Below are 16229 nucleotides of genomic sequence, written 5' to 3'. Positions count from 1 at the left end.
AATGTGCTTGGCTGAAATATCAGTAAACAAGTCCGAGCGGACAACAAGATGCGTCAACTCAACTCTGCCACCTTGTGGACACAGGAGGGAATTACAATTGAAAGAATGCGTTTCAGACAGACCGACCGACCGACAGACGGACGGACATACCCTCTTATAGAGATGCCGGACGCATCTAAAAAAAGCATGTTTGAAATTGGGGCAAACGGAAAGGTGTTTTTTTATGTGTCAAAGACACCCGATAAATGAATATAATTTAAACATGATGAAATGATGGATTCCTCCAGAAGAGGGCAGCAATGAAAACTGTACGGAAGCATGCTCCCATTAAACGGCAAAGAAGAAGAACAAGACATAATTCTGACGTCATACACACTCGACAACGTGTTGTTTTGGCAAACATCATGAGCATGTAAACTTAGTTTATTCAGGGAAACTTGCGTGGAAAGGTGAGTCTTTGGCTAATACACTTCATTTGTGGTTTGCTAATCATAGTTACAATGCTCAACTATTCAGCGGTTAAAACTGTAAAGCATAAATCAGTCAGTAGGACAATGGCTTTGTTCATGTGCATCAATAAACGTTAGGTAACGTCGGCTAGCTATTTGGTTTACTACCCTGACTAGCCTGTACCCAAATTAATCCTAACGTCTCTGGTTCTAACTTAATAGGCGAGTTGATGAGCATTTAAACTAAACATTTTTCTATAATCAGCTATTACACGCACTAGCCCCAATACTGTCAGTTTAGGTTATTGTAAGTTAACGTACATTTTGTTGTGGATGTTTCTTTTTTATCATATTCGGTGTTTGTCCGAAACCGTAAAAGGAGAGTACTGTCCTTAGGTGATCTGTGAAAAAGAATGGCTACCCAGAGGGTTATATCGCAAAGCAAAGAGTCGCTTCTACAGAACTACAACAAGAGGCTGAAAGATGACATCAGATCTATTCTGGATAATTTCACAGAAATAGTCAAGACTGCAAAGGTGAGATTTGGGGATTTTATGAACACGCAAGCTACATGTTGATGCAACGATTTTTTTTTTATCTTCATTTATTTACTATTGAATTCTCCATAGGTTGAGGATGAGACTCAGGTGTCCAGAGCCACCCAAGGGGAACAAGACCACTATGAGATGCAGGTCAGAGCTGCTAACATTGTAAGTATTTCATATTTTTTCACCTGGTTTAATACGCGTTGAAGTTTAACTGTGGTTTTGTGTAGCTGTTCGTTGTATTTAGTTCATAGTCATCTTGTCCCTGTGATTGTGTGTTGTAGGTTCGTGCAGGTGAGTCTTTGATGAAACTGGTGTCGGACCTGAAGCAGTTCTTGATCCTGAATGATTTCCCATCCGTGAACGAGGCAATCAGCCTCCGGAACCAGCAGCTGCGCACCCTCCAGGAAGAGTGCGACAAGAAGCTCATCTCCCTCCGTGACGAGATCGCCATAGATCTATACGAGCTCGAGGAAGAGTATTACTCCTCCAGGTACAAATAGGTCTCCCAACGTCCCATCCTCAACCCTGCATTCCCCCTGTCCCGCTCATCTTCACAAATATACACCTATGTGCCTTCAACCGATGCCTTAATCTAATAGATAACCTGATTCATAGATATATAACCCGTGTTGATTAGACAAGCACAATCCTGCACCAGAATCAAACGGTCAACCTCAGGCATAGGAGGCGGCTGTGCTAACATGGAGGGTCAAAACCTTGGGTGCCGAGGTCTGACAACCGGACGCTTAAACACCAAGTGCCTTAGACATGATAACGTTTTGTTTTCTGTTTGGCCTAACTTGAAATACATAACTAATTTAAAAAAGTGTGTTCAGGAATGCAGATCAGAGTTTTTTTGGGGGGTTATAGGACACATTCCAGAAGGATTTGTGGAAAGAACCAGAACTTTCTGTTAAGATATGAATGAGTTTCTGGAGCAAAATGTTAGCCACTTTTGTACATTAAGAAAATTATTTACCAAGTTCTGGAACTGAAGTTTAACTGGTGTTTGAAAAGGACTATTTATTACTCCTGCTGAAAATGTAGGATTATAGTATCTTTTACTATGGCCTCTCAGATTGAAATGTACATACAGAAACGTAGTGAAGACATTCGAACATATTAGGCACTACAGTTGCTAAAGAGGTACATTTAGCCATGCAGTGGCATACCTGTGATGATCTCATTAAATTACGAAGCAAAACTGTAAAAGCAATCATTTGTATTGGAAATCTTACCTGAGTGCCTTACAATATTATTTAATAGCACAAATGTCTAAGTGGTGTTCATAATATGAGAGGCAATGTAAACAATGTAAGTTTTAAATCAAATAAATCTATGGGTCCTAATATAGTATAATTGTTATTTGCATGTATTAACTTAGAACGCTAGGAAGGCTTTTTGGGACAGGTGAATCTCTGGGACCGGTGGGTGTGCTGATGAATCTGTGTATTTTAAGCCAATCATATCAACAGGAATTCTGTTGAGATGACCGGCCGCTTGCCATCGTTTGTTTGGTTCAAGTTCAACAGATAACCTTGCATGTTATGAAAATATTTAAACTGGTAAAGTGTCACAGTGAAATTATTAAATATGTTGAATTGATAAAAGACCAGCCCAGTTCAAACCACCAAAGTGTAATCATTGCCATGGTCTTCAGAATATTAAACATATGGGCCTTTTAAACACCCATGCAAGCTGCATACGATATTAGGGAAATTATTTATATAGAATATAGTGGAAAGGTAAGCAAAGAGGTTAGTAGGGATGGGTAGCCTAATTTCTTTTTTTAACAATTATGCTGTGGAGAAAAAAATGCGCTGTATATGCACTTGTCAGTTGATAAACCAAAAACATCAAGCATTTTCTCGCAAAATTATCAGTTTAAAGACAAAACAGTCCTAGCCAAATTCCAACGGGAGAAAAGTATTGGATCACATTTACGACACTTCTTTAAATCATAATAATTTAATCATTTTCAGGAACTAAAATGAAGTTTTATGCAAAACATAAAGGCTAATAAGATAGATTTTATTATGATGATAGATTTTATTATGATGATATATTTGAGGACGTACGTGCTTTCTATGTTTCTGGCCTTCTAAATCATGTAGACATTGAATGATTATTACTGTAGGCTACCTATATGGCAATGGCGGTTCTTGCACGACACAATCACTATTACACTCTTTAACCACCAATAAAATGGCTTTATGTGGTTTGGGCCTCTAATTCAAGCAACATTAGTGAACTCGTACTGACCCGCTGTCAAATGTCAACTTATGTGTTAGTGTTGGCAACAAAACATGTTTTAATGAAAACAAAACAAATATTGAATGTAATTATTCCATTTGTAAACAGAGAAATTGTGCTCTTCTCAATTTGGGACTATAGTATCTCTATACTGACAGGCGTTAGGCTATATTAGAAGGGTAAGTGGGAGAATGACTCATTAATCAGTAGTCTAAACTAAGTGAGTACTATGCTGTAAAATACAAAAATATTACTTTACTCAATGTGTCTTAATAATCAAAATAGCTTTACACAATGCCCTTTGCTACCCATGGTGGCCTTGGGGCCTTGTGTGTTAAATCATTGAAGACCACTTGAGAAATGTTTGAGCTGTTGCACAAGTTTACTTTTTCCCCACAATAGTCATGTTACTAAAGTATTAAGATCATGTCCTCTGTACTCCGAAAGGCATTTTATCATCATGTTTTGTCCTTTTAATTTGTTTAGTTTTTTGTCTCATTGAGTTCTATATCAATTTGTTATTGTGCATTAGCAGCAGGTATGTGCTAAGATTTTGCAACAGAAGTGTAAGAAAAGACCCATAGCAGCAGATCTGTCATGTTAATTTGCAGCTGAAATACCAAAAAGAAAGTGCAGGCTGTTATAATCTCTTTGTCTGTAGTCCAGTCATCACATACCTGTTCAAAAAGCTGTCTCATCAGCATATAGACCCTGTCTGGGTTTCTCAACAGAAATAAAATCGAGACTAACTGGCCCAGTTTTAGTGTCAATTTCTTTATTGGTTTTGAAAGAAACAGAAACTTTCTTTCCTGAAGCATTACTGAGCTTCAAACTGCCTTGCCTGCGCTTCTCTGTGCCTGCTGCTGAAATTGACATAAATGCACTGCACACCTCTATTGCACAGCTAAATACAAAATACACACAGGACAGTTTAAAGCAGTGGAGGTTAACCATCTTTTTTTGGAGCAAGTTTAGGACCAGAGACGCTGCTTAGAGCTTAATCTGCTTTCCCTTTCTTTCAGTTCTGTCTTTTCCATCCTTGTCTCTTGGCCTGATGCTGTGTGTGTGTGTGTGTGTGTGTGTGTGTGTGTGTGTGCGCACATATTGATTGATTTATTGATTTTATTACACCAATTGTATGTATGTGTGCCAGTGTGAAGCAAAACAATTGTGTGAGTGTGTGTGTGTGTGTGTTCCTACGGCAGGTGAAATTGCCACCGTGCGACTGGACCAGATGAGTGTGTAATGTGCATGTGTTTCAGCCTCGGTGGAGCTGTGGGACAGGGTGGAGCTGCCAGTGTGTGTGTGTGTGTGTGTGTGTGTGTGTGGCCAGATGAGTGCGTAATGTGCATGTGTTTCAGCCTCGGTGAAGCTGTGGACAGTGGGACGGGGTAGAGCTGTGTGTGTGTGTGTGTGTGTGTGTGGCCAGATGAGTGTATAATGTGCATGTGTTTCTGCCTCGGTGAAGCTGTGGACAGTGGGACGGGGTAGAGCTGCCATTGTGCCAGGCGTTTCGCAGGAGGGATAGCTGGGGATTCCCGGACACTTCCTCGGAGCCAGGCCACAGCAGCACGGAAGAATCGGAACGACCCCCCGCCCCGGAAGTAGTCCCGCGCCACCTCAACGGCCACGGAACCAGCGCCGGGGACCAGTGAGTCATCGATGGACCAAGCGGATCAGGCCACCAGCTAACCAGGACTCGCATGCCAAATCCAACAGCTGGATTTGGGTTCCCAGTAGTGTATTGCACATCAAAACCCTCCAACCACTAGCACTCATGAACTGCAGCCTTTCAATGGCCTCTCTATACTTAGAACATATTCTCCTAAACTGGACAGGGGTTGCAGTCCCAGACCTTATAAATATTCCTTTATTGTTGTCCCATTTCAGAGCTGATTTTGTATTTCACATTAGGGTTTTTTTGCCTTTTAGGAAGCCTACCCTCGTGTAGAATGTCTCCACACACATGGGCGTTAGACAGTGGGGCGTCAGCTGTTTTGTTTTACGCTACAACTCTGGCCTGACCTTCTGGTCGATCCTGGACAGTTATTAGTGCAATTAGTTTCCTTTGTAAAGGATATCATGTAGTGTTCTCATTTGTTGTTTGTTTACGTGATAATTCATGCTGTTCATAACTTTTTTTTAATCCATTCCATTGATTTCAGGTAGAAAATCTACTCTAGGACAGACTGAAGAGATGTCTTTGTATGAACTAGAAAATTTAACTGGGACAATATTTCAGTTCTTCAGAATTAACCTTGAATCATTATCAGCTAGGTTTATGTATATACTACTGTTTTTGTTTTTGAGTAAATAGTTTCTGTCATTTAGAGTTTTCATGGCTGAACTTTGAATAAATAACTGTGTATGCATTAGCTATGACTTCAAAACGAAGTGCACCTTTTTAATTTTCAATTAAAACAATTTGGTTCCTGAACTTCTGTCAACATCAATCACTCAAGAACACTTAACTTAATTTGGGGGAGATTTATTTTAAAAGTTAGAATTAAATGAAGCAGTATCTGCTGACACAAAGGTAAAAATACACACCTGAAAATGATGCAATAAGAAAATCATATCCAACAACACCAGATATGGGGAATGGAGCAATGTTCTACATCATGTGAATAATACTATACATTTACAACAAGAAACAAAGAAATAAGGAAAAGCAAAACTAGGAAAGCTGATTACTGCCCAGCTCGTCAGTATCTGCGATTCATCTTCTTAAACTTCTCGTAGTGGTAGTCGTCTGTTGCCTTCTCGTGATTCGGTCTCTTTCGTTGATTGGGTTGTTCAACTGAGTGGAGAGAAGATTCATTAATTCAAATGCCTTATACACATCTTGTCATTAATGAAACACTGATATTTTTCATAACAGAATAGCTTTATATAGCAATTGAACGCTCTGAAAATGTTATGGCTGAAGTACATATTTAAAGTCGCAACACCAAATCCTCTCTAGGAGGCTTCATAAGCAACTCTGCCCTGCACCCTATGGTCAGCAGCTGTAGTGTGCTCAGAGGTTGTGTTGCTATTGGGTTTAAATGTTTTTGGTTCTTGGGTCGGGCCTTACTCTCTGGTCCTGGTTTCTCCGTGTCCCCTACTCGCAGAGGTCTGGCTTTCGGTTCCTCTTCGCGGCGGCGCCTCTGAGGGGCATTATGATCCTCATGGAAGACTGGAAATAAATAAACAAACAAAACATGTACAGCCAAGCGTAAAGATCCATCCACTCTGATGACATTTGGGTGATAGTCTGATTTTTTTAAAGGCCATTCACATTCCATGTGAAATGATGTTAGAAAACTTGACAACCACAGCTGGTCAAAGACCATTTTAATGCAACTTAGTAAGTCTTCTATGGGCCCTTCAAGATTGCAATATTACTCAAATATTCAGTCTGCCCACAATTTCTCCCCAAGCAAGGAGCTGTACTCACATCGGTTGTGCTGGACATAATTCACAGCAATGTTTGTTGGAACAAAAGACGTCCCGTTGTCTTTCTTCTTATTCTTCTGTGCCGCAATGAGCTTCGCTTTGGCCTCCTCTGTAAAGATGATGTTCTTGATCTTTGCACTAATGAGAGAGAAGAGTATAATAGACTATTTTTATGCAGATATTTTGCAGGTGATTTTATAGTTGTGTAGGTTGTGGTTTGCATCAGAATATTCATTAAATTAATTTATGTAAGGAGTATATAGTAAGGCTACATTGTCCGACAGGATGATGGTGATTGAATAGCTGCTGGGCTACGACCACGTGCAGGAATAATGTCAATGAACAATGGATGAAATGACTACGTTCGCACCCTTAATGATTGAAGTAGTCCTGATACTAAGAAGACTACACTTACTCAATCCCCAGGTCCACCTCTGGGATGCCACTAAGCATTTGATTGGACAACATCTCCTCTGTCTTCTTAGCGGAGTTGACGCGGATGTTCTCGGGGAGCTCATACAGAAGGTCCTCTGGGTTCTTCACTTTGACCTTCAGCTCCTCATCCTCCACCACTCCTTTCTTTTTCTTCAGCTCTGTCTCAATGTACTTCATCCTGAGTGAGAGGGAATCAAGAACAGGGGAGCCAAGCGAGGACAAGGCAGCAGTTAGAAAGGGGTCCGTGTCACAAATGTATGTTGCGTGTGTGTGTGTGTTCATCATGTGTGATTCACATACATGTCAGCGTCTTCATCTCTTCTGTTCGTCTCCGCAGAAAATGACGTCCCCAGGTTAAGATCATTGTCATCTTCTGTCCTGGAAGACAAGTTCAAATTAGGCAACTGTAAACAAATAGCCTACGAGCAACAGTGGTAGAGCCAGTTATAATTAAATCAGACTAGACTTACATGTCTCTATTCCGTTCTTTGACTTTGACTTTCTTCATGTGAACTATACCTCCCGTCTTCATTTTGAATGGGTCATCCTAAAATGAGGATCAGATCCGTTTAGCCAACACGTGTCCACGCACAGAAACAGTTAAATCACTCGAAAAGAAAAGGTCCACTTCTGATCAAATTACACGTCTTTAGGTTCAACAAACCTCTTCATCATCCTCATCAGGAAGATCCTCTCCTTCAAGAAGAGTGGCAATGCTGTAGAAAAAAAATCAAAGGCTTTTTCAAGACGACACACAAACTTACTTTTACAGTAAATTCATAGATTGTGTGATACACAAACCTACGACATCGGATCCGTTTGGTAGGCCACTTACCTGACACCAGTTTGCCTTTTCCGTAGACTCTGGATTTCTTTGACTTCTTCCAACTTTGATCTATAACACAAAACAGCCCATTGACAATTTCTTCCGTAACACTTTTGACATGATTTGAATACACCTCTTTATCATACACATAAATACGATTGTTTTGGCATGGCTTGCTAACAAGCCCAAGCTAAAAAAAATCTAGCAATAGGATTGCTTTCCTCACCTAACTTCGTTGGTTATTTCTTCGTCTTCTTCTTCGTCTGAAGATTCATCCTTTCTTCTTCTGAAATTTCTACCAGACGGCATGGTGTATTGCCACGAATTAATTAAACGTGTTTTCCAATATCCGACTGGATAGCAGTTCTAGATTTCTCCAACAACACTACGAATTTTACGGGGGACAAATCCGACTGACGGACCTCACACACAAACTTCCTGCTTGGGGCAATGACGTCACTTCTGTGTTCCCAGAGATGCGCAGATGCCACCGGGGAGTATAAACCACTGATGCCACCGATGAAAACACAAGCCAGGTACACCTGTTAACGAGTCAAAACGAATAGGAGAATATGTCTGTGGGCCTTGTGAAGTTTCAGTACAACTCACCGTAACGTAATGTACGTTACATTTTAATACCTTCCCTCAGCTACTTGTTTTTATTTCCACGAAAACGAGTAAGGCTTAGTCTTACCGCCCAGCTGACAGTTAACGCTGACTTCATACGTCATAGCAATTCAACATAACATAATTGCCTAATTAGCTAAATGTTTAACCGATACGTGTGACGTTTTCAAAAACATTTTTACTTGCTGCCACCCCTGTACAGCAACTGAAGGGGGTGAGCACAACGAAGCATAACAAGACTGACGCAAAACCATGCTGCAAGAGAGGCGGAGGGAGGGGGTTAGGGGCCGGGCATCATCTGTGGCTTCTGTCAGCTAATAAGCTACGTTTGTATCCTAAATAAAGACATTTGGCGAAAGAATTAATGATCACAGTGCCTATGGTCTGATCACCCATACCAGGTTAGTGTTGCCACGGTTTTAATATTTCATTGTGGTTCGATGTCATAGACGAATTTTAGTTTCTTGTTTGCGTTTCTGGTTGCAAAATATGGCCTCGTATCTCATAAGAGAAGCTGTTTTATGTATCAGAATAGTGAAAGACGGAATTGGCAATTGTAAGGTTTCAACATTTCGACATGCTATATTTGTTATTGTTTGTAACGTGTGTGGTAGCATTATTGGATTTGTCGCAGTTGAAGGGTTATACCACCCAGCGACGAAGTATTCATGTGGTTTAGAAAGGTTCTCTTCCAGAATTCATTAATGTTTTCTTTAAGTGTACAATGCTGTAAATACTGACGAGAACAACTTGTTGATTTTGAAATGAGAGTTGAATAACAACGCTAGCCCTGTGCTGGCGAGTACTCTCGGTGCCAGGAATGAAACAGCACTTTCACTGAGCCTCCATTGAAGAAATTATAGTAAGCCAGGAAGTCTTACGTCTCATTCCTGTTGGTGTTCCTGTGCAGCTTGGCAACTAGCTTGCCCATGATGTTTTTGATCAGTTGTTTATGTGAATCTAAAACATGTTTTAGGCTACTCTGCATCCTGTCCATCCTGTCACTGTGAGAATGTAGCCCAGATATCTGTGTCAGTTTCTCTGACTACAAACTCTTGGAATCCCAAAAGCCATCTTTGCCAATATTTTGAATATTATTGCCTTCATGTTGGGTTTTGAACAGATTCAAGTGAAAATAGAAGATGGCTGATAACTTTGAAGCGTGTCCTCACCTGGATTGTATTGGTGAGGTCACTAAGGAGGAACTCCTGCACAAATCAAAGGTGGGAGCATATTATTATAATCATCTAATTACTGACACCTGAGGTTTGTACTGTCTATTGGTACCACACTTCAGTGCTCCTGGTCTTTCATAGGAAATCACATACCGTGGTAACTATACTATGAACATTGATTTTGAAAGATGATTCTCTGGAATTGGGTGTAATTATTCATATTTATATCTCCACGTGCACAGGGCACCTGTCAGTCATGTGGCGTGGGCGGTCCCAACCTCTGGGCATGTCTGCAGGTGAGGTTTCTGCACATTGTTTACGCTGAAGGACACGGTGGTGATCCTGATGTCATTAAAAGAGTCCTAAAGTATTTCATGAATGTATTTTTCAATGGGAAGTTTAAATATAGTTAAGTATACATAGTGTATATATATATTATATATTATATATTAATAAATCTGTATATAGATATAGATATAGTAATTGATGTGTTCTCTTCCTACAGTCTGACTGCCATTATGTGGGCTGTGGTGAGTCTTTCTCCGACCACAGCACCCTTCATGCTCAGGTAACATCCCTCTCTCTCTCTCTCTCTCTCTCTCTCTCTCTCTCTCTCTCTCTCTCTCTCTCTCTCTGGTTCTATTTCTGTGTGTTTGACTCGCAGATTTTCATCTTAAATTTCACCTCTAGGTCAGGATTTGCCGGGATATGGATTCATTAATTCTTCCCTTTTTGTTCTTTCCCAGGCAAAGAAGCACCACCTGACGGTAAACCTGACCACGTTTCGGATCTGGTGCTATGTGTGCGAGAGGGAGGTGTTCCTGGAGCAGCGGCCTGTGACGCCAGCCCCAGCTGCCCACCAATGCCGATCCCCTGGGCAGGTAGGCCCACACGGAGGACTGCTTACCTGTACTTTTCAACCTTGTGTGTGTGTGTGTGTGTGTGTGGGTGTGTGTGTGTGTGCTTCTTTGTTTGTTTGTGTGTGTGTATTTGAGAGAGAGAGAGAGAGAGAGAGAGAGAGAGAGAGAGAGAGAGAGAGAGAGAGAGAGAGAGAGAGAGAGAGAGAGAGAGAGAGAGAGTGTGTGTGTGTGTGTGTTTCAACCTATGTGTCAGAAGAAGAAAAAAAAAACGTTTTCTTTCTTTCTTTTTTTAAACCCTTCTTCAGGATTCCTTCCATCAGTCAGGCACTCATCCCTTGAAAGCCGTACCCATCGCAGTAGCTGACGAAGAAGAGTCCGAGTCTGAGGAGGACGAGCTCAAACCAAGAGGTGAACGAGCAGAAAAACAGTACTCACTTTTTTGTCATGGAAGGTCACACTCCCCCCCCCCCCCAACTGTGCCCAGATTGTCCTCCACAATAGGACTCTGCTGTAGCTCTGGAAAGAGGTCAGGGGAAGAAAACAGACGACTGGAGCAGTGTGTTGTGTAACACTAGATTGCACTGTCCCTTACTGCCCTCTGTCTCACTGGTGCAGGTCTGACGGGGATGAAGAACATTGGCAACTCGTGTTACATGAACGCTGCGCTGCAAGCCCTCTCCAACTGGTGAGGCCACTTCCTGTCTGCGTCTCAGACAGAAGTATTAGGGTTTCATCTGTCTACACTGCAACTGATAGCATGGTGCAATACTGTATCTCCACTGTTGTGCTGTACCTTTGCAATGTTTGTTGTGTCTGAAACTGACTGAACATAGGGTTAGAGGGTTAGTACAGTAGAGCACAGATCAGACTGACTGACTGAATGGGTTCAGCTCTGTTCTCTACAGCAGCAGCAGCAGCTCATAACTCTACTACACCACTGAACCCATAGAAGCTGATATAGATCTGATCTGATCTGATCTGGGCTCTACTCTACTAGTTCTGCTGTAGTATACTATGTATTCATCAGTCTTTTTTTGTATTTGTTTTTGTATTTCTTCCATTCTTTTTCCTTCTTTACTTACACGTTCACTCACTTATTTTTTTCCCAGTCCTCCTTTAACCCAGTTCTTCCTGGACTGCAGCGGATTGGTCCGAACAGATAAGAAGCCGGCTCTGTGTAAGAGCTATCAGAAGCTCATCTCCGAGCTCTGGCACAAGAGACGGTAACGTATGCATTCCTATGAGACATCGCCTCTCTATATCTCTATTTATGAGGGAAAGCGTTACGTAATAAAGTTCCTGCAATGCAGCCACGACGCACAGACGATGCCACCCTGACAGTTATTCACATTTAACAGCCTCATGTTACATACAGAGTCCTTTAAATGTGTGAAATAAACAGGTCATTACACTCAACAGGTCCTTCAATAAATGCAACATTTGAAAGTAATTATTTATGACCAGCCTACACTCACTTGAAGAGCTTACTACTTAGAGACAGACAGAGCTTTTTAAGACAGACATTCTCTTTGACAGAGTTCAGTCTCCTTGTAACTTATTAGTATTTATTTATATATGGTGTCATTTTTGTCTCAAACTGCTCTGGTTGACAGATGGTCAAGGGACTTCAGAAGCTTGTTGCGTAAGAATAGTCATATTTCTCTAATTCTTGCAGCTTTTGCACTGTTAGTCATCCAACACGAAGTGCCAATCTTTTTTTAAGATGCCTTCAAAATGATGCAACAACGTGCCTGCACTTTTAAACTTTTGTTTCTTTCTTCTCTCTTTCTCCAGACCTAGTTATGTTGTCCCCACCAGTCTGTCTCACGGCATCAAGCTGGTCAATCCCATGTTTCGGGGCTATGCCCAACAGGTGATGATCCACACACAGTTAAGAGAAGACTTCAAACTGTAATAGGATTAAATTCAGCCTGAAATGCCGAACCTAATGTAAGCTCTGGCAGGCTTGAGTTGATAAGGAAGCGTAAACAATTCCTGATCAGGAATATGCACATGTACACATCTCAGTTCCTATCACTCACTCAAGCATACACACAGACATGTGTACAGATATACTTGACGTACCTGTAAAAAGCATTGACATGCTTCTGACACACGTCACATGTAAATCGTGCACTTTTCTGTAATCGTTTATCAGTCACTTTGTGTTGGATAAAAGCAACATAGTGAAAAAAAGAGCACGATTTTATCAGCCTGTGTGCTTCTTGTCTCCCTGTACACACACACACACACACACACACACACACAAACATACATGCACACACACACACACACACACACATACATGCATGCACACACACACACACACACGCACGCACACACACACACACACACACACATGCACACACACACACACACACACACTCACACACACACACACTCACACACACACACATACTGACAGCTCTTCTCTGAACAGGACACACAGGAGTTCCTGCGCTGCCTGATGGACCAGCTGCACGAGGAGCTGAAGGAGCCGCTGACGGAGAGCGGGGTCGCCATCAGTGACCCGGGCGCAGAGGCGGGAGACACCGGGGCCACGGTGCGGGGGGACGGCGACCGCAGCCCCGCCGAGGACGACTTCCTGTCCTGCGACTCGGGCTCCAGCAGCGGGGAGGGGGGCGAGGGCCGAGGGGCCGGCGACGCGGAGCTGCTCATCCAGGACGAGTGCGGGGGAGTGCGGGCGGCAGCTCCCACCACCACCACCACCGCCGCCACCAACGCCACTGCTGGTGTGGGAATCTCGGAGAAGGAGAGGCTGAAGGAAAGGAGGGTGTCGGGGTCGCCGCTCCGCGGGGCTTCCCAGGAAATGGACGAGGACGCGGACGTAGACACGGCCGCCCCTCAGGAGGTGGCGGGGGAGAGACAGGAAGAAGAGGTGGTGGTGGCGGCCAGCACTCAAAACCAGTCACAAGCAAACAGCACTGCAGGTTAGATATGAACATGGACACACACACACACACAAACACACACAAACACCAGACACACAAACACAAGTTAAGTTGTGCATGAAACATCTGATATTAGTAATGCTGTACCACAGGAATGGAGACCTCAGTCAGACAATGGTTGACGAATCAGGATTACGGTTTTATTTGTTTAGATTCACAAACGTCTCAGACAACTACTCACAGAGACAATCTTACTTTAATTATCCTAGGTCTAATATGAGAAGGGGGTGTTAATCACAGGGCTCGATTCACGTGGTCCAACCTGGGTCCAGCTCTAACTTGTGATATAAAACTGATACCAATTGACGTAGGACATGGACTGAAGTCAGAGCAACCCTATGACTTTCGAGACATAACCAAAGCACCGCAATTTGTATCACTAAGAAACACAGAGGCACACAGCTAGAACATATTAGATGCATATTAGAACTCACTCAGGAACACAGAGATCGGCTTAACCCCACTTCTAATTCTAAGAAACATAAAGGTATATGAGTAGAATACAAATTAATTAATATGTACATAAGATATTAAAGTAACATTATGTAACAATTCTCCCTTAAAATAACAGCTTGAAAAAAAATGATGCTGATACAATTAGCTTTAAGATGGAGAATGGCCTCTCCGCCATTGCCATTGGGGGTCTGTAGGGAAATGACTGGGGTATGTAAGATTTCTGGAGCTGCCCATTCGTTTGTGTCTGAGCATGTGCGACTAGGATCGGGTAGTGAAAGTAAGTCACTATCGGAACAGCTTTTACTCGTTGGCAAGAGCTGAAAGACACATTCCGATTAGTAAGGAGTTAATTTGCTGTCCTGCTTTGTCTTGTCTTGCACTTACTTGATGTTTGACTGTGTAAGCAAAGTTGTTGACTCGCTAGTTTGTCATAAACGAGGAAAGCTAATTTAGGCCGCTAGGTTTAGCCGCTAGGGGGAGCTCCAAGCCAAAAACTCAGTTGTGCTGCTTTAATATATACCAATCATAAGACTAGTCCTGACTGGAATCTCCGTCACATCGGTCCACTCAGGCCTACATCCTGTTCTAGAGATAAGATCTTAGAAGTAAACACACACACATACACAGACTTGCGTGCACACACACACACACACACACACACACTCACACTTGCGCACACACACACACACACACACACACACACACACACACACATACACACTTGCACACCCACACACACACGCACACACACTTGAACACACACATGCACAGGCTAACAACCACATCCTTACATTTTCCAAAATTGCATTAACTGCAACTATTGACCTCTTGCCTGTGTGTAGCGCTCTCTCATGAAGCATGATCTGTCTGGTTTGAAGGTGGCCAATCAGTGCCTGATAATGAGGCGTCGATGCGGCGGCTCCCATCGCGGCCTTGTAGCCCCGCCCCCACAGTACAGGAGCTCCACCCCAAACTCTCGAGCAGCCCGCCCCGGTCCAGCCCCCTGAGGTCAGCGGGCCCCGCCTACTCTTTCAAAAAAGGTAAGTTGCAGCAAATCAATCGGCCAGCCATGAGTGGTCTTCTAGGTGATGCAGTTGTTAGTTCATTAAAGGCGTCCTGTGAAGCACTGTAACAACGTGAAAATGGTTCTGAACTGTACTTCTCAGTTACTGATGTTTTCAATTCAATAATTTTTTTTTGTGGACTCTTTCCTTCAAAGATACCCTAGCAAAACTGATTCAATTGTGTTAAGATATATGTTAAGAGTTCAATAAAGTGCAGTGGTATAGATCGCACGTACTTCCCTGAGGTGCTTCACAATAAATACAGGAACATGTGTAAGGTGTGTTTATGTGTGTTTTTTTTTTTTTCGATAGTGGTGCGGTAGAAGGCCACCATCAGTTTACACTCTAGGTTGTTTTTCCTGAGTACTCTCAGGAAGTGTAGTTGCTGCTGTGTTGGCAGACCATGAGGGGTCATCTGATAAGTGGGCTCCTAGGAACTCGAAGGTGTGGAGTCCCTGTTGATGTGGAGTTGGGCTGGATCTGTACTTTTGTCTCCTGTAGTCCAGAATTAGTTCTTTTGTTTTTGTGATGTTCAGTGACAGATTGTTGTCTGAGCCAGCTTCTGTACCTCATCTCTGCATGCCGATTCGTCGTCTCCTGATATGAGTCCAATCACAGTGGTGTCATCATTGTGCCATGGTTCTGTTTAAGGTTCCTTCCTGATTAACGTTTTTTTTTCTTGCCCCTTGTGCCATTGTGCCTGCTCTAAAGGGGGTTGATGCACTGGGCTGTTGAGACAATTTTATTGTCTTGGCCCTATATATAAAATTGAATTGAATTGAATCTGCAAATTTGATGATGGTGTTTGTAGGAGGGGTCGTGGGTGAGTAAAGTCAAATCACCCTTATAACCAGCCTCTCCTCTTGTTCTACAGCTCAGGTTATCATGGGCCCCAGAAAGAAGAAGCAGTCTAACCAGCCTCTCCTCCTGTTCTACAGCTCAGGTTATCATGGGCCCCAGAAAGAAGAAGCAGTCTCGCTACCGCAGTGTGATCTCGGATATCTTTGACGGTTCCATCCTGAGTCTAGTTCAGTGTCTGACGTGTGACAGGGTGAGTGGGCCGTTGTACTTTGCTTTTCAACCAGCAGAGGGCGCCATGATCATTACTCTCCTGAGTACCATTTTA

The 16229-nt window shown here is 42.7% G+C and overlaps 3 protein-coding genes across 6 annotated transcripts in view; 2 read left to right on the top strand and 1 right to left on the bottom strand.

Annotated features, from left to right (window-relative positions):
- Positions 1-349: 349 nt before the first annotated feature.
- On the top strand, positions 350-5524 carry med22 (mediator complex subunit 22). 3 transcript variants are annotated; one of them, XM_080842274.1, is made up of 5 exons: positions 350-449; positions 846-985; positions 1079-1159; positions 1279-1487; positions 4719-5524. In XM_080842274.1, the coding sequence occupies exons 2-5, from the start codon at positions 863-865 to the stop codon at positions 4903-4905; spliced, it is 600 nt and encodes a 199-aa protein (XP_080698400.1). In that variant the 5' UTR covers positions 350-449; positions 846-862; the 3' UTR covers positions 4906-5524. The 3 variants fall into 3 exon arrangements, with proteins under 3 accessions (XP_080698400.1, XP_080698399.1, XP_080698401.1); XM_080842273.1 differs by having other exon boundaries at positions 370-449; positions 829-985; XM_080842275.1 differs by lacking the exon at positions 4719-5524 and having other exon boundaries at positions 370-449; positions 829-985; positions 1279-4003.
- A 218-nt stretch (positions 5525-5742) lies between these two features.
- Positions 5743-8351, bottom strand: cUnh9orf78 (chromosome Un C9orf78 homolog). The gene is made up of 9 exons (XM_080841923.1): positions 8176-8351; positions 7959-8018; positions 7788-7839; positions 7594-7670; positions 7424-7501; positions 7104-7301; positions 6690-6826; positions 6327-6428; positions 5743-6050 (listed from the first exon to the last, which is right to left on the bottom strand). Exons 1-9 carry the CDS (start codon positions 8256-8258, stop codon positions 5956-5958), a joined length of 882 nt encoding a protein of 293 aa, XP_080698049.1. The 5' UTR covers positions 8259-8351; the 3' UTR covers positions 5743-5955.
- A 510-nt stretch (positions 8352-8861) lies between these two features.
- Positions 8862-16229, top strand: part of usp20 (ubiquitin specific peptidase 20) — a 20614-nt gene continuing 13246 nt past the window's right edge. The window contains exons 1-12 of one of the 2 annotated variants that reach the window (XM_080842201.1): positions 8862-8977; positions 9700-9799; positions 9994-10047; positions 10257-10319; positions 10498-10632; positions 10917-11019; positions 11227-11296; positions 11721-11834; positions 12406-12484; positions 13052-13562; positions 14918-15079; positions 16042-16154. In XM_080842201.1, the coding sequence (XP_080698327.1) occupies positions 9719-9799; positions 9994-10047; positions 10257-10319; positions 10498-10632; positions 10917-11019; positions 11227-11296; positions 11721-11834; positions 12406-12484; positions 13052-13562; positions 14918-15079; positions 16042-16154 (1485 nt within the window). In that variant the 5' untranslated portion in view covers positions 8862-8977; positions 9700-9718. Of the gene's footprint in view, positions 8978-9699; positions 9800-9993; positions 10048-10256; positions 10320-10497; positions 10633-10916; positions 11020-11226; positions 11297-11720; positions 11835-12405; positions 12485-13036; positions 13563-14917; positions 15080-16041; positions 16155-16229 lie in introns of both variants that reach the window. The other variant, XM_080842200.1, reaches the window with a different exon arrangement.

This window comes from Sprattus sprattus, assembly GCF_963457725.1.
Source record: "Sprattus sprattus genome assembly, chromosome: 7".
NCBI lineage: Eukaryota > Metazoa > Chordata > Actinopteri > Clupeiformes > Clupeidae > Sprattus > Sprattus sprattus.
This window is presented reverse-complemented; position numbering and strand designations above follow the sequence as displayed.

Excerpts from the sequence above, each read along its gene's own strand:
- med22 (XM_080842274.1), top strand. The coding sequence starts at position 863 with ATGGCTACCCAGAGGGTTATATCGCAAAGCAAAGAGTCGCTTCTACAG. Across the intron at positions 1,160-1,278 it reads AGGTCAGAGCTGCTAACATT|GTTCGTGCAGGTGAGTCTTT; the intron begins GTAAGTATTTCA and ends TGTGTGTTGTAG. Across the intron at positions 1,488-4,718 it reads GAAGAGTATTACTCCTCCAG|CTGTGGACAGTGGGACGGGG; the intron begins GTACAAATAGGT and ends GCCTCGGTGAAG.
- cUnh9orf78 (XM_080841923.1), bottom strand. The coding sequence starts at position 8,258 with ATGCCGTCTGGTAGAAATTTCAGAAGAAGAAAGGATGAATCTTCAGAC. Across the intron at positions 7,840-7,958 it reads AAAAGGCAAACTGGTGTCAG|CATTGCCACTCTTCTTGAAG; the intron begins GTAAGTGGCCTA and ends TTTTTTCTACAG. Across the intron at positions 7,502-7,593 it reads AAAGAACGGAATAGAGACAT|GACAGAAGATGACAATGATC; the intron begins GTAAGTCTAGTC and ends CTTGTCTTCCAG.